The sequence below is a fragment of the Mytilus galloprovincialis genome, chromosome 11 (assembly GCF_965363235.1).
Source record: "Mytilus galloprovincialis chromosome 11, xbMytGall1.hap1.1, whole genome shotgun sequence".
Taxonomy (NCBI): domain Eukaryota; kingdom Metazoa; phylum Mollusca; class Bivalvia; order Mytilida; family Mytilidae; genus Mytilus; species Mytilus galloprovincialis.
Genome location: NC_134848.1, coordinates 63,061,365 through 63,080,066, shown reverse-complemented (window position 1 = coordinate 63,080,066; position 18,702 = coordinate 63,061,365). Strand labels below are relative to the sequence as shown.

General features: G+C 30.7%; 1 protein-coding gene across 1 annotated transcript in view; it reads right to left on the bottom strand.

Moving 5' to 3' along the window:
- Positions 1 to 512: 512 nt before the first annotated feature.
- Positions 513 to 18,702, bottom strand: part of LOC143052588 (uncharacterized) — a 32,600-nt gene continuing 14,410 nt past the window's right edge. Inside the window, exons 6-10 of the mRNA XM_076225650.1 lie at positions 17,734 to 17,880; positions 11,694 to 11,753; positions 8,572 to 8,874; positions 7,025 to 7,135; positions 513 to 5,844 (exon numbers count right to left, since the gene is read on the bottom strand). Of these exons, the coding sequence (XP_076081765.1) occupies positions 5,678 to 5,844; positions 7,025 to 7,135; positions 8,572 to 8,874; positions 11,694 to 11,753; positions 17,734 to 17,880 (788 nt within the window). The 3' untranslated portion in view covers positions 513 to 5,677. The remainder of the gene's footprint in view (positions 5,845 to 7,024; positions 7,136 to 8,571; positions 8,875 to 11,693; positions 11,754 to 17,733; positions 17,881 to 18,702) is intronic.

Sequence of the window (18,702 nt, the reverse complement as noted above, 5' to 3'; positions counted from 1 at the left end):
TTTTCAGTGGGTGACTGACAATTGTCCATTTATCAGTAAAATACCGAAAAAATTTAGCTCTGGATATTGGGTCATAAACATAAATCATCAACAAGCTGGTTCAAATTTCATAAAATTCCATGAAGTAATTGTCTAAAAAAAACTTTACCAACAGAATAAACCTTTATGTTGATGACATCCCAGATGGAATGAAGGATCGCTATGCCTTGCTTTTGCAGCATAAATGTTGCAGGCTCGACAGAAAGCATGAACTTATTTATTGAATGGTGTAACATTGTCAGTTTATGTTTAACTGTTTTTGAGATGAATTCTAAGCCTACATGCTTTTGATGTCAAGATTTTTGTTACATACTCTTGAGAAAACATTCCATCTTCCCATCAGTATGGATAAATAGATATTGAAATTTAAGGAAGTGTTACTTATTACATTGTTACACCACGGAAGCTGTCTGAAATAGCATGCTTAAGTATCACTTTTTCAATTTTGTCAAGATGAGACAAAAAAGTCACAATACAAAACAACATACTTTATTCAATATAGATAATAACCAACATTTTCATAAATCGGCTGGAATGTTTACATACCGGCCAACATTTCAAAATGTTCACGGGGTTTTACGTGCAAGATGGCTTTCATAGTTCTACAAACCCTTTAAAGGGACCTTCAAATTTATTGCAATCTTATTTATTTACTTCTTCAAGCTTTTACAATCCTATACAAATGAATGATTATTTTGTTTTAAATTGTGGACAAAATTGATCTTTCAAAATTTCCAATTTGGAGCCTTCATAGGGGAAATCCCCCACAAATAATGACAGTTGGCAGGTATGTTTTAACACATACACATAATAAACATCTTCTGTTAACATCAGAATACGAAGTCAATTGGATATGTTAATACAAACTTCTGAATGTACAGAATCAGGAAGTTATATATATTTATAATATTATATTCTTTGGTTATATTCTTTGGTTATAAAAAATAAGAAATATATATAGAATAATGGCATTTTTGTTTTTGATTCTAACTTGATCAGCCAGATTATAGAGCTAGCCTGCAAGCTTATATTCGAGCTGATGGAGACAGTATAAAAAAAATGCATTATTCTTTTAACAGTTTTTGCCTTAACTGTATGTTTTTTTTTGCTTAAATTAAAGATGAAAAAGCTAGTAAAACTGCTTTAAACATACAAACTGTTGGGATAATTGTTCTGTTTAATAAATATAAAGGCACATGAATTTCATTGATCATTTAATGTAGATGTCATGTGACTTTGCAGAAATAAAAAATAAATCATTGCATAATATTTTGGAGTATCAAGTCATTAGACAATAGGATCAAAAGGATAATGTACATATTGCCAAAAAAATATATTTTTTTTGGCACATTTGCATTCATTTATTTACCTATTATTCATCTCAATTAGCTCTGACTTGATGAAAAATTTATTACAGATAAAGTTACTTATTTTAAAGTACAATTATAATTGGAATGGTCCTGAATTGCATACTAGTATTAAACAACATTTCGGACATCAATTCACCAAAAAATGTGCATGTACAAATATGTATATCAATACAGAAAATTATCTAGCCCTTGACAATAATCTCAGTTTTTCATTGGATGAGATCTAGGACTAAAATTTGCTTCTAACTAATGGAATTCATATCATACACTGACAGATCAATCTAACTACAGTCAACTCTCATTAATACCTGGAAATAAACAGGACCAGAGAAATATTTTGATATATAAATAGTTTGAATCCAACAAATACCAGAAGTTTGATGCACTAAGGGAAACAATTCTTGCTAAGTTTGGTGACTCTTAAAATAAATCCAGATAAAATAGGTCTGGCATAAACATTCTGGTCTCATATAATGTATCTGTAAGTAATAGTAAGTTTTCATGACATAGGTAGAGGAGTAGGGGCATTAAAGCCTGGTCTTGGCCCAAGAAAAAAAAAACTGTTTAACAACTATCTAATATTGGCACATAATGTCAAGAAATATCAATGAAAAATATAATGATTTTTATCTGATGACATGACAATTAAGTCATAATATTTATTGCTTTCATAAAAACGATGAAATATACAGAATTTAGGCAGTTTTCCATTATTTATATTGTGGAAACATTGTGTGCAGCCAGGAAAAACAAAATAATTCGAGAGAATCTCTCCAAATATAAATTTGTTATCTAAAATTTACTAAAAATTTGATAAGAAAACAAGAACAATCAAGAAATTTTACAAAATATGCAAATTTTGTCATGGTTTGTTGCCATGGTTACTCTTTCAATGTGAAATGTGTTTATATTTTCTGAATACCTTGTACTTAAGTCTAGTTTATTTAGGAATATGTATGATAATTTCTAAATTTGCAGTAATATTTAAGTCAAAGCCTTATTGCACCCAATACTTTTATTTTATACAGATCTTTTTCCACAAGAGAAAACAAAAGAATGAAGACACACTTATTGATTAATTTTGAGTTATTAACTTATTTCTCACTTTAAGCACTCGCAAATTTCAACAGCAATTTTGATTAAAGCCAAATATATTTTAAGGTTGAATCATGGTATACCTTCATCTTGGATTATATAATCGCAGTACACAATCAGTCTAGTTATTTGCACAAATCTGGAAATTTGGAGACAGATTTGCAATTTATTGGTTAGACTGTGTGTGCATTTATATAAAGAAAACTTGGTGATCTATTGTGTTATCCAAAATATTATAACAAATACCAAATTTTGTGATTTTTGAAAAAAGTTTTTCAACTAAGTCATTTAAGGGGAGATAACTCTTTTAGTTTAAGATTTTATTTATGCACACACATGTGTTTTTTTTCATGAACAATCATTGGAACCATGTGTACTAAGTTTCAACTTCATCAAAAACTACAATGACCAAAAACTTTAAGCGGAAAAGACAAACAAAGAGGGGGGCAGGACATTTTTCAGGACATCAGGATCGGGTGTTTTAAAGCTCGGGCTTTCAGGATTGATCCTTTCAGGATCTGGGAATTCTTTTATCGAATATCGGGATGTCAGAATTTAGATTTCTGTACATTTAGGACCTCTGGATTTCATGTTTTTAAGCCTGGGGTTTCGGAATCAGGACATCTCCAACCCCCCCTCAAATGGACCGACAAATGGACAGACAGAAGAATGGATGCACAGACCAGAAAACATAATTTCCATAAATGGTGCATAAAAATAAGAATTGTAGTAACTCTTATAATTCTATGCAATAGAATAAATAAAAGTATGACTGTCTAAACATCTATATAAATAAAATTTTTAAATAAATACAAACAAATTGTTCAGTTATATGGATATTTGAATCCTACAATATATACATGATTATGTCTGCAAATGATAAAAAGTTAATCTCTCAGTAAAATACAGATCATAGAAAGAAAATAAATGTTCCAGATGCAATCACTCAATTGAGATGGAGGTTCTGGCCAAGTTTCATACAAATCTTTGAAGGTTCCTCCCACAAGGTAACTGATGTCTTAAAAAACGTTTATCACAGATTGAACTCAATGTTGAAAACAACACAACAAACCATATGACTTCTACATCTAAACTTCTCCACTTGGCTGGCTTGTATCATGTCTGATACAGTTTTCCCAAAGACAAATAGAATTCCTTTATGCCAAACTGAATGTAAACTTCTATAAATCACTACATATATAACTAATAATATATCTTTATATTCTAAATTCTTTATTTCATTGAAAAATCAATAAAAGACCAAATCGAAATATAAATGATATGTGTTGAAAATGAGGCACTTCATTTTATTTTACATGATCACAACTATTCAAGTATAAAAATATAAAATATGTAAAAGATCTTAAATCTGAAGTAAAAATAATCCATAATACAACAACGCTGAGACAGTACAGGCTTGACTTGTGAAATACTGAATACTTGCACATGGAGAATGTTCTTGGCAGTTTAAGATTCAATAAATTAATGATATAATCGCACACTGATGATCAATTAGAAATCAATACTGAATTTCCTTCTATTTTAACAAAAAAATTACAAACACTTTGAAACAGTGAGCATGAAATTTGATCATGAAATTGCTAGTCAAAGTTAGCACAAATATTTCCAGGCAATTTTCTTCATTTAATTTTAATTCGCTACTTCATGTTGTGAGAAAAAATTGAATATGCATGTAGTTTTTTCACTTAGCAAGACAAATTTACAAAGTTCAAATCAACTTTAATTTGGTATGTTTAAAAGATAAAGCAAGTTCAGAACTTGCAACTTATTGAATGACTGATTGCCCCTTAAAATGAACGTTAATGGGCATTTCGATTTCAACATGGAAAAAGCTCTTATTAGTTAACATTCAATATTTTTCCTAACATGATTACATATATAAAGGTAATCAACCTAACACATCATTTTAAAGAAGAAGCAATGCAACAGACACTTTTTTAGAGCTTTAATCTTTCAGAACACTAAAAATCTATCAAATAACAACATTATTATGATCAATCATATATAAGAAATTAGTCTGTAGTTCACTAGTATTTGTATTATTGAATTTGGTTTTACAAATAGGCATTTAATTCTTGGATTTGATTCAAAATTGCATAAAACAATGTTAAAAAGCCTTATTTTCAGAATGTAACATAGATTTGAGCTGATCCATACACAAAAAATATTTTTTAATATGATGAATTTAAAAACAAATGTTTATGCCTGTAAAAAAATGAGTTTTGTGTTAGGTTTATCCGATATCCTGAATATGTCCCATGCCTTTACAACATGTTTATTAAAACATAACAAAATAATGTAAAATCTATTAAAAAAAATACATTTCACTATACTAAACATTACACACCACATTTTACCATTTATAGTTACATTAATCTAATTTTTTTTTTGCAATTTTTAAGAAATGATCTATTATGATTAGAAAATGATTTTGAGATGTAAAAAAAAACATTTAGAAAATTTTAATTTTCAGATGATTGGATTCTAAGACTTCAGAAACATGTCAAATTTTCAAATTCAAAGACATGATATAATGTGGTATGTTTCTTTGTTAAGTATAATTCGTAGTTTTAAAAAAACAACATAAAATCTATCAAAATATGAATACAAGATATGATTTCTGTTCATTTTAAAATTCAACAAAGTTACAAAGGCTAAGGCAATAATCAGGATTGACATCAGTTCTTGTTGGATCTACAATAAAATCATATAATTGATAAAAGTATATATATATATATATTAATTGATTTTTTTAATGAGTGATACATATTTTGCTTTTCATTTTTGACACTTAACCTTTCATTTTAACAAATCATTGATATGAACCTTTGTGTTTTATGAATGACAGGAAGCATAACACAATGCAATACTCGGTACATATTTGCTGCTGGTTATCTCTTTTATATTGTTTTACGTTAATCTTTTTAAAACTTTTATAGCTTACTATGCTGTATTGGTTTTGCTCATTGCTGAATGCTGTTCAGTGACCTATATTTGTTAACTTTTAAGTCCCTTGGTCTCTGGTGGAGGGTTGTCTCATTGGCAATCATACCAAATCTCCTTATTCTTATATTAAAATTGATCATTTGATTATGTATAACAACTTCTTAAACCTACCTATCAATCATTTCTTGGAACTACAGATATTACTCTTAAGGGGTGGTAAGCATAGGCATTTCTGCTTTTGTATTATTCTGCTTTGGTGGATTGCATTCCCTTCTAACTAAGACTATTGTAACAGCTACTCCCACTACTAGTACTATTGCCCCTAGAACAGATCCAATAACAATTCCTGCAATCTTACCACCGCTCATTTTACCTTTAACAATATACAAAGAAAATAATTAATTTCATAATCAATGTCTTTTATTAGCACAGACAATTATTTACCATAAATATCACATGTACAAGATCTATTCTAATGCAACATTTGTAACGTTCATTTTGATTGGATAACATCACTTTTGTACATGGCATCAACTGTCATCAATTGACAATTGATGCTTTGGGACCTACGCGCAAGTGCAGATGGCATATGACAGATTTTAATTACATGTTTTAATGTTGTTTTCTGTCAGTTTCATTAGAATGGAGATAACAATATTGTATTTTAAGCTCCGACGGCATCAATTGGGGATTTGATGGTCGCAAATACCCATTTACCGTCTCCGCTAACGCGTCGCCAGTAAACTTAATTTGCAACCATCAAATCCCCAATTGATGCCGTCGGAGCTTTTAAAATACAATACAGTTATTTCCTAAATTTACAACAAAGGTGAATGAAATATAACATTTAGATATATAGTTAATGCTCAAATTAATCAAACTCATAAAAACATACTGTAATTAACTAGTTTTTGCAAGCGATGTATTTTCGAAACTTTGGCAAGTAGAAAAATAATACAAAAATAAATCGTCAGGAGTGTGTAATTTTGATTTCTCCTTATTTATCTACATTAAATAATTTTAAGAATCACAAAATAAAATTTCAGGGGGAAAGGACAAGAAACGACTAAATGAGAAATGAAGTATCTGCGAAAAATAAGTTGGTTTACAGTCATGACAGTATATCATGCTCAATCACAACGTGTTTTAATTTATTGTAAAAAAAATTAGAGCATCGAACAAGCTTCCAGATTATTCCCCAGTGTCTCTGGTAGTAATTTATATGGGTGCAACAATTATTTTATATTAAAGCATAGCTTTTACAGCTAATTATATATAAGTTCATCCCTTAAAACCTTGTCTCATTAATTTAAAATGGTGAATGAAAAAAAATATTAATTTATTTGGAAAATTAATTAAGAAGGCTATGTTTTAATTAACTGCTCAAATTTAAGGATTCATATTATCAGATGTATGATATTTTCTCTTAAAGTTACTTTATAGAGTTATACCCTTGACAGATTTGAAATGGGAATTATTCAACTTTAAAAACAATTGCTCATGTTAGGTATGGAAAAGGGGTATTGAACATAACTTCTAACATTCAGACTCACTATAATAACTTGTCATTGTTTGTTTAAGTGTTGACATGGTTGAGCTCTTTGTTTGTTCAGGTGATGACATGGTTGAGGTAACTGTAGACTGGAGAGATATGTGCTGTAGTACTGAAAATAAATACATCATTTATTATTATATTTATACTGCAAAAGTGTGTGTAATATATTTGTTTTGTAATAGGAGTTTTAACACCACTGAAATGTCTCACCTGTCTTTCTTCTCATAGAATTCATGTTGAAAGTCTGTAACATGAAGGTTTAAACCCTGTCAGACTAACATTTATCACTTGACTCTAATCACAAATAACTACAAGTTAACTTAGCAAAACTTTCAAAGTCAATAGAGCCATGACTGACGGAGCAGGGCCAAATAATCTACATGGAAAATGCTTATAAACCTACTACTAGTGGTTCCACACTAAATGACCTAATACATGTACACTAAGTAAAAGATTCAAAGTCAACAGACCATGACTGAGGGGTTGGAGTAAAACAATCTCCATGTGTGCTAGTGCTAATACAAAACAATATCAAATGTCATTGTCCTACTATTAGAGGTTAACTATACAACTGACCTAATCATAAATTATATATTGAACATTGACACTAGTACTCCTGCCATCTGAAACTGTATACCTAAGTCCTGCTTTTTTGACTCTATCAAGGCCAGACAAAAACAAGATTTTCTTATTCTGTTAGAGGTTCTACTAAATCACCCACCCTATCTATTAGGAAAATAGGCAGCATGTCACATTATTTTTGCAAAGATTTCTATGTTTCTAAAATTGACAACCCAGGGCCTCAAGTTATATGATTAGCAGAGAAGATGGATAACAGGCATTTCTCTTTTCTGAAAGGTGACAAAGGTATGTCCTGCTTATTTGGTACTTTGTGATATATAAGGGTCAAGATGCAGTCACAATACGCACTTGTTCAGTTACAGTGGTTGCATTTTCAAATCAGTTTTGCTCATTATCCAGGAGAATAAAACATAACAAGTAGAAAATGTCAAAAGAAGATGAGGCCTCCGTCTAAAAACATGACAGTAAACAGGAAGTTGAAGAGAGATGGATCTGAAAATGCACCTCACAGGTTAGCTTACTTATATAAACCCTGAAAGCAAATTTCAGAAATCCTTGTAAAGTAGTTCCTGAGAAAATGTGACGAAAATTTTTCAATTTGGATGTTATTTGTACAATGATTTAAGTGTTCGGTAAACAGGAAGTTGTTGAATGATGAACCTGAAAACGCATCACACGGTATAGTTGACTTAATTCAACCCCGAAACAAAATTTCAGAAATCATTGTAGTGTAGTTCCTGAAAAAATGTCATGAAAAATATTTATGGAACGGACAGACAGATTGATAGACTGACAGATGCAGGAACAGATACTAGTAGAGGCCTATCAGTATACCCCCACTTTTTTAATAATATTTATACAGAATCCTTTTACATTTTTTGAGAATTTCCTTTAATGGAAGAGCATATATTGTATCTAAATTTCTATATGAATGTTTTAACTAGGGAATTAAAAGCAACTTACACTCAGATCTATTTATTTTCGTTGTAGCAAAACCGTTATGGCAGGTAAAGTCAGACAAATAAAAATCAGTCTCCTTTGTCTTCAGTGTCATTGAATAATCATGTACACCTGGAGGATTTTCAGTAATGTTGATTTTTTCAATGTTTGATGAAATCAACTGATGATTATTGGTCAAATCAACATTATTTGGACCTCCCGACCATCTCCAACTCGGTGCACATGAACAATTACACTTGCAATGCAAGACCAAATCTTCTCCATTACCAACAAACCCACTTACAGATGTCTGCAAACAGTCTCCATCTAAAACAAGCAAAAAATGTAGTCAGTAAGCATCATTATTATCTTATACATGTTTTCAATGTAAATATATATGACATTTCTTTAAGAACTTTAGGGATAACAAATGGCAAACATGAACCCCAACAAAGCTGCAGACAAAATTATGGGGGCCTGTAAAACACTTGAGGAGAAAGCCCATTGGTCCTGGCAGTCTGTGACACAAAGCAGTAGCCTGAAGCCCCTGATTAGTAAAAATCTCATCCGACTTGTGCTGAAGCACTGGTGATTGCAAAACAAGTCTAGTGAACAACTGAAATTGTTTTCGAAATAGTAGGCATTTTATTGAATCTATGAGAACAAGTTATATAAATTTGTCACTGACATCTGTTTTCTGGTATCCCAATTTATTTATATATATGGTTGTTCACCCATCTTATAAAAGGGAGCCAGTCATCAGCCCAATATTCCTAAATACCAACGAAATTGATAAGTTGAGATACCCACATAAATAACAGGAAAAGTTTCTAGAAGAAAAAACTAGAAAATAGATTATTATCTAATTAAAGGATTTCAGTTAAAAATTTTTCTTGTATATATAGCATTGAGAAAAATAGTTTATACAAAATAACATACAATTCACTTAAGGAATGACTGTAATATTTTTTCTGTCTATGAAGAAATAACATAAAAAATGTGGTGCACACTGAATAACGCGTGTAGCGGGTTATTTAACAGTGTGCACCATATTTTTTATGTTATTTCGAATAGACAGAAAAAATATTACAGTCATTTCTTATAATTTAATTCTAAATTCCATTTTGAACCTTAGAAAACCATGAAAAAACGTTGATGACGTCACGGTCACATGACTAAATTATGTCTATGGGCCCATAACAAAATAACGTCAGCCAATCAGAAGACGTGTTACATCCAAAATTAAATTATCAAAGAATGTCTTTTAAAAAATATGTTATCTCCCTTTGTACACAAATATTGTTTAACACATAGAACTCTTACATTAAATATGGAATTTTTTTATGGACAATAACTTTGGACTAAATCATTATACCGGAACAAAATTATAACTTGATCTATTACTTGTCATAATAAAACTATATATAAATATCAAATCAATATCTTCAAGAACAAAGAAAAAAGTGTGGAAAACTGATTTGCCAGACAGACAGAAGGACAGAGTGCAAACCAAAAGTCCCCTTTGACTTCTTCGGTAGGGGACTTAAAATAAATAATACAGAAATGAAGGCCCCTTCGAGATCCAAAAGAAGTACCATAGAATTAACTTTAATGTATAAGACCATACAAATACAAATCCTTGTTAAGACTAAAAAAAATATGAAAAAATATTAGGAATAATTTTAAACTGGTTGGGGACATCCACTAAGGAGGGAATTTTCCCCTTACAAAGTAACAATCCCCAAGTTGAGGCCAGGATTTTTTAATTTATTGGTTTACGGATCCGCCGACCCGATTTTGCTGATTTGCAGAATAAAAATAAAATTCACTTTTCACGCTTTTTTATTCCCGCCGACCTTAACAAATGCATTATCCCTGAAAAATAATTAAAATATTTTTTTCCTGAAATGAAATGCATTAATCACTAACAAAATTTTAATCACTAACAAAATTGACAACACTTTCTGGTGTGAAAAAAAAACCACCTTCCAGTTTACGTTTCTAAATATAGACAAATCAATTATAACTGACCTTGAAATGTCGTTTGCGCAAATAATTTTGCGGAACGAAACTTGTGTTTAAAACCAATTACACAATAAGTTCGTTTACCTTATTTGTCATCAGTCCGTAAGATGCATCATCTCATAGAAATAGACTTGTCCAAATGTGGGTGAAGGCATCAAATTAAAGAACTGAATATTAACAAATCATTAGGAATTTTCTTGTTTTTATAGGTAATAAAAAAAATGTCGTTCATTTGGATAAAAAAACGGGAATGCAAGACAACAGATTAACCCGATATCGTTTTTCCAGTGGACGATTCTATTAGGTTTTTGACACGTGTGTTGAAACTTATTTTCGTACGACGTTTATGCATTTTTTCTTTTATCAGTTTTCGTGCTTGAAGATCATTATTTACCAAGTTTTCTGGAATTGATTAAGAGCTACGCGAATCTATTTTTCTTGTTTCTGAAATGATGATTTAATTTCGTCTTTGTCCGTGCATCCCCTTTTTTTTTACTGTAAATTACTAGACAATGTCATGCGTAGTTTATAACAGATGAGCAATAATATTTCATCGAACTTAAATGATGATAAAATAGCATAACAAACATATTGCTAGAAAGGTGAAATATATATTGATTTTGCATATTTTTTTGTCTTCAAAGATGATTTTTTTTCTTTTTCTTTCCCGACCGACCGACCCGACTTTTTCATGGGGAAAATCCGTAAACCAACAAATTAAAAAACCGTGGCCTGAGTAATAATTTACTACTAATTCAATGTCTTTTTACTTGAAATGGTACAAGTTTATGGAAAAAAGTTTTTTTTTAGCAAAAGAACTGTTATAATTTTACATTGGAAACATTGAGAATATTTCATTTGCCCTAGGAAAAAAAACAGCATTTTTTATAAGTTATACTTACCTCAAGATACAAAAATGTACCTCAGAATGGAGGATTTTACATTTAATTTTCCAAAATTTTCAAGAGGGTTTGTTTGGTTTGTGACACAAACCCGTTGTAGTAATGGTAAAAATTTTGGGGCCTGTAAAATTTCATGTGGGCCTTTAAAATTTGAAAACCAAAGGCCCACCTGGCCTATGCCTTGAACATTATAAACTGAGTGTAGCAATGTATACATACCTATTTTTGTAGCACTTGAAACTGAACAAAAAGCACTCAATAGTAGCACTAAAATCATACCTAGAAAGAAAATAATTAAACTTACAATTAACTTATAATTACATGTGTTATCTGTCTCATTTATTACATGATGTTCATAACAGTGTTGTTAGGACTTAAGGAGGCTCGCAGGTATAAGATTTTCAGAAAAAAATTAAACATTAATTTTTCATTACAAATTTTATTTATTACCTTGAGTAGTTGTTACTTTATCATATGGTACAACCAGGTGCTCCGCAGGGCGCAGCTTTATACGACCGCAGAGGTCGAACCCTGAACAGTTGGGGCAAGTATGGACAAAACATTCAAGCGTGATACAGCTCTGAATTTGGATTGTGATCAAATTTTTGACATTAAATGTTTTTTTTTTACACAAAACAAATGTCAAGATTTTACAAATCAATTAAAGATTTCTTCAAACTTTTTAAATCTAAAATTAAATAGTTGACACAGCATAGGTTTCTGACACAGAATGAATGTGGTCTAATGAACTTAAAAGTTTTTTTTTTGCCTTTGAGCAATTCACTATGCTGTTGAATATTAATCCTCTCAAAAAAATGTTTGAAGAAATTTTCTTTTTATTTATGAAATCTGAAATGAGAAAAATTTAAACCCCCCCCCCTTTTTTTCACATCCCCGTTTCCCTTTTTCCAAAACTGATATCAATTCAAATTTCTAATGGAGTTTGAGTTTGCAACAATAACTACTCTTTTAAATACATCATAAGATATTAAAATGTAAAATAAAGTGCTTGTTATCACTGAATGGTAAAGATTGGTTGGTAGTAAAAGTGAATATACATTGTTTATTGTATAAAACAATAAAAAAAACTTCATCAGCAACATTTTATATTGGCAAATTTCCAATGAAGTTATTTACATAAAGTTATTGGCAAATAAAAATAGAAAATGACATCATAGTCATGTCTGGCAAATGTCCAACATACATTATCTAAAAACATTTTAGATAAGATAAGGAAAAAAAGCTTCATCAGCAACATTTTATATTGGCAAATTTCCAATGAAGTTATTTACATAAAGTTATTGGCAAATAAAAATAGAAAATGACATCGTAGTCATGTCTGGTAAATTTCCAACATATATTATCAACTACTATTCTATACAAAGAAAGATAACTCCAATTGAAAATTAATTGCTATTGCACAATATTGTGCAATTAGATATTTCTTGCTATTGTGCAATACTGTGCAATTGAAAATTTCTTGCTATTGCACAATACTTGATATGGAATCCTGATTTGGACCAATTTGAAAACTGGGCCCATAATCAAAAATCAAAGTACATATTTAGATAAAGCATATCAAATAAGCCCAAGAATTCAATTTTTGTTAAAATCAAACTTAGTTTAATTTTGGACCCTTTGGACGTTAATGTAAACCAATTTGAAAACGGGACCAAAAATTAAGAATCTACATACACAGTTAGATTTGGCATATCAAAGAACCCCAATTATTCAATTTTTGATGAAATCAAACAAAGTTTAATTTTGGACCCCGATTTGGACCAACTTGAAAACTGGGCCAATAATAAACCAGATGCTCCGCAGGGCGTAGCTTTATACGACCGCAGAGGTTGAACCCTGAATGGTTAGGGCAAGTATGGACACAACATTCAAGCTGGATTCAGCTCTAAATTTGGATTGTGATTAAATAGTTGACACAGCATAGGTTTCTGACACAGAATGAATGTGTTCTAATGAACTTAAAATTTTTGTTTCTCTTAGAGCAATTCACTATGCTGTTGAATATTAATCCTCTCAAAAAAATGTTTGAAGAAATTTTCTTTTTTATTTATGAAATTTCAAATGAGAAAAATTGAACCCAATTTTTTTAATCACATCCCCCTTTCCCTTATTCCAAAACTAATCTCAATTAAAATTTCTAATGGAGTTTGCAACAATAACTACTCATTTAAATACATCATAAAATATTAAGATGTAAAAAAACTGCTTGTTATCACTGAATGGTAAAGATTATTTTAATTTATCAGTTGGTAGTAAAAAGTGAATATACATTGTATATTGTATATAACAAAGATTTAAGTTGATTCTGGACAAAGAAAGATAACTCCAATTAAAAAAAAATCTTGCTATTGCACAATATTTTGCAATTAGATATTTCTTGCTTACTATTCTGGACAAAGAAAGATAACTCTAATTAAAAAAAAATTTGATATTTCACAATATTGTGCAATTAGATATTTCTTGCCATTGCGCAATACTGTGCAATTGAAAAGACTTGCTATTGCACAATACTTAATATAATAATTTTAGATCCTGATTTGGACCAACTTGAAAACTGGGCCCATAATAAAAAATCTAAGTACATTTTTGGATTCAGCATATCAAAGAACTTCAAGATTTCAATTTTTGTTAAAATCAGACTAAGTTTAATTTTGGACCCTTTGGACTTTAGTGTAGACCAATTTGAAAACAGGACCAAAAATGAAGAATCTACATACACAGTTAGATTTGGTATATCAAAGAACCCCATTTATTCAATTTTTGATGAAATCAAACAAAGTTTAATTTTGGACCCCGATTTGGACCAACTTGAAAACTGGGCCAATAATCAAGAATCTAAGTACATTTTTAGATTCAGCATATCAAAGAACCTAACTGATTCATTTTTTGTCAAAATCAAACTAAGTTTAATTTTGGACCCTTTGGACCTTAATGTAGACCAATTTGAAAACGGGACCAAAAGTTAAGAATCTACATACACAGTCATGACAGTTAGATTCAGCATATCAAAGAACCCCAATTATTCAATTTTGATGAAATCAAACAAAAGTTTAATTTTGGACCCTTTGGGCCCCTTATTATGTTGGGACCAAAACTCCCAAAATCAAACCCAACCTTTCTTTTATGGTCATAAACCTTGTGTTTAAATTTCATAGATTTCTATTTACTTATACTAACGTTATGGTGCGAAAACCAAGAAAAATGCTTATTTGGGTCCCTTTTTGGCCCCTAATTCCTAAACTGTTGGGAACTAAACTCCCAAAATCAATACCAACCTTCCTTTTGTAGTCATTAACATTGTGTTTAAATTTCATTGATTTCTATTTACTTAAACTAATGTTATTGTGCGAAAACCAAGAATAATGCTTATTTAGGCCCTTTTTTGGCCCCTAATTCCTAAACTGTTGAGACCAAAACTCCCAAAATCAATCCCAACCGTTCTTTTGTGGTCATAAACCTTGTGTCAAAATTTCATAGATTTCTATTAACTTAAACTAAAGTTATAGTGCGAAAACCAAGAAAATGCTTATTTGGGCCCTTTTTGGCCCCTAATTCCTAAAATGTTGGGACCAAAACTCCCAAAATCAATACCAACCTTCCTTTTGTGGTCATAAACCTTGTGTTAAAATTTCATAGATTTCCATTCACTTTTACTAAAGTTAGAGTGCGAAAACTAAAAGTATTCGGACGCCGGACGACGACGACGACGACGACGACGCCGACGCCAACGTGATAGCAATATACGACGAAAATTTTTTCAAAATTTGCGGTCGTATAAAAATCTAAGTACATTTTTAGATTCAGCATATCAAAGAACCCCAAGGATTCAATTTTTGTTAAAATCAAACTAAGTTTAATTTTGGACCCTTTGGACCTTAATGTAGACCAATTTGAAAACGGGACCAAAAATTAAGAATCTACATACACGGTTAGATTCGGCATATCAAAGAACCCCAATTATTCAATTTTTGATGAAATCAAACAAAGTTTAAATCTGGACCCTTTGGGCCCTTTATTCCTAAACTGTTGGGACCAAAACTCCCAAAATCAATACCAACCTTCCTTTTATGGTCATAAACCTTGTGTTTAAATTTCATAGATTTCTATTTACTTATACTAAAGTTATGGTGCGAAAACAAAAAAAAATGCTTATTTGGGTCCCTTTTTGGCCCCTAATTCCTAAACTGTTGGGACCTAAACTCCCAAAATCAATACCAACCTTCCTTTTGTGGTCATAAACATTGTGTTTAAATTTCATTGATTTCTATTTACTTAAACTAAAGTTATTGTGCGAAAACCAAGAATAATGCTTATTTGGGCCCTTTTTTGGCCCCTAATTCCTAAACTGTTGGAACCAAAACTCCCAAAATCAATCCCAACCTTTCTTTTGTGGTCATAAACCTTATGTCAAAATTTCATAGATTTCTATTTACTTAAACTAAAGTTATAGTGCGAAAACCAAGAAAATGCTTATTTGGGCCCTTTTTGGCCCCTAATTCCTAAAATGTTGGGACTAAAACTCCCAAAATCAATCCCAACCTTCCTTTTGTGGTCATAAACCTTGTGTTAAAATTTCATAGATTTCTATTCACTTTTACTAAAGTTAGAGTGCGAAAACTAAAAGTATTCGGACGACGACGACGACGACGACGACGCCAACGTGATAGCAATATACGACGAAAAATTTTTCAAATTTTGCGGTCGTATAAAAATTATTCCAAAAAATCAATTCTTGTTGGCCCCAGGTGATTTTTAAAATGTAGATATCATTGAAAAAGCTCCAAATTATCTCCCTTTGGTGCAAAAATGCCATTTTTTGGCATAAAATTGAAATATCTTTTTTAACTCATCGGTAACCTATATTTTTTACTGTTGTTTTCGAATAATTGTACATAAACTAAATGATTTAAAATTTAAGAGATTTCTGTAATTTAGTTCTTTTTTTATTTCGATATTACCACTATTTCTTCTATTAGTTCAACAGAAAAAAAGGACATTAACAAAAATGTATGCTTCTTTAGAAGGCAGATTGTGAGCGTAAATGAACGGTGACCCCATTTTTTTATTTCATTTTTCTATTAAGTATAAGATAAAGTTCATTTATAGAAAAATAGAGAAATCCTATATTAAATAAAAAAAAAGATTTAGACCTGCGAGCCCCCTTAAGTGAAAATTTCATAATGTATAATGACCGTACACAAATAGCTTCAAGTACCAAAATTTGATTATTCCTCATTACAGAATGATGGGTAGCTTGGAGGTCAGTTCAACCCATTTTTCTATATTTTCTATATTTCAATATTGATTCAAAATTAAATTGGTGAATTTAAGGACAAGTCTACAAAAAACACAGAATGGAAACTTTTGCCTTTCTATCTTCTTTAATTTATGCTATAAAAAATCACTAAAGAGGGAAAAATAAATTGGCAATTTGTCCATGGGACATAGATGATGCATTTATCATGTTTATTGAAGATTATAAAGAGACATAACTCAACAATGGCAAAAGTGACCTTAATTTGTACTCTCTCTCTGTTTTTTGTAATAAGCACTGTGTATGAGTTTCATAGCATTTGGTTGAAAGAGAGATTTATACACTTTAACACAAGTTATTGTCTGGAAACAAGAATATGCTTGTTTTTTACCCCATTTTTGCCCTTACGATCCTGCATGTTTGAGGCAATCAAAGCCTTCCCTGCCCTTTGTGATATGAAACAATGTTAGAGAGATCCATACACTTACACACAAGATATTGTCCAGAAACTATGAAAAGAATTGTTTTTGGCCCTTTTTTTCCTAAACTGTTGGTACCATTACCCTCAACTCAATAACCTTTCTTTTGTGGTATTGGTGAAATTTCATAGAGATCCATTAACTTAAACTAAAGTTAACATGGTTAATGTCTGGAAACTAAATGTGTCTCCAGACTCTGACAATGACATCAAAGCATTATATGAAGGAAAAAAAATGCGGTTGTACAAAAAAACCGTAACCACAGACAGAACCTAAATGCTGATGATGCAGATCTAGAATATAGGATTGCTATGTCTCTATTTTGTAACATAAATGTTGCAGGCTCAACAATAAAATTTCATGATGTGTTTGAAACTCATAGATAGAAATAATTTTGTAATCTATGATCATAGTAAAATAAGGTCAAAGCAGAACAATATTTAATAATTTATCTTTAATTAAACATATTTCTAATGATGAAAATATGAAAAATCCAAAAACCTACCATATTTTGTCTTGTTCAGTGTGCTTGTTTTTATTTTGTTCATTTTATCAGGGTCTTTTTTATTCCAATCTAATACTTTTTCTTCTTCCTTATTCTGCCCACATCCAACACGTTGAATGATCTGGTATGTTTCAACCTTGCAGAAACCTGAAAAATGAATTAAAATTTGTTTATAAATATAGACTACAGGATCGTACAGGCAACCAATCAATATCATGAATATCACCTCTTCAATTACCATCTATCCCAATATAGGTGAATTAATCTCAGGTAAAAAAAACATGAGTGCACATGAAGAATTGTCTTCTCACTTTTTTGTTTATAACTTAACTATACACTCAGATTTTCATCATATATATGTATACAGGCAATGCAAAAATTTACCATTTTTATAAATCCGTAAAAAATACTATATAACTTATATCTACAATCAAATTGTGAATGGAAAAGGGTAATGTTTTAAAGGGACAACAATCCGACCAAAGAGCAGAAAACAGCAAATGGCCAGCAATGGGTCTTCGCCACAGCAGGAAAATCACGCCCCCAGAGGCAGACTTAAGATGACTATTAAACAAATAAACTGTAAACACAGAGATATGTTTCACCTTTTTATCATTTGGATAATGCAAATGTTGGAATCAAAAGAGCAATATAGGTAAGTTTTTCAAATATTCAAAGTCAATGAACGATCATGAACCATGACTGAAGGTACAGGGCTAAACAAACTCCATGGAAATGAGTTTTGTCAATGCTAATAAATTATTGTCCAGAAACTACAAACATGCTTGTTTTTAACCCCTATTTGACCCTGCTAAATTTTTAGTCAGAAACCCAATGTTTTTTTCGGACTACAATTGCAACATGATAGCATTATATGAAGTGAATTTTTTGCAGTCGTATAAAGACCTATCCACCTGTCTTATCATATTTAATGTAAAAAAATATTTTTTCATGACGATCTACACAAAT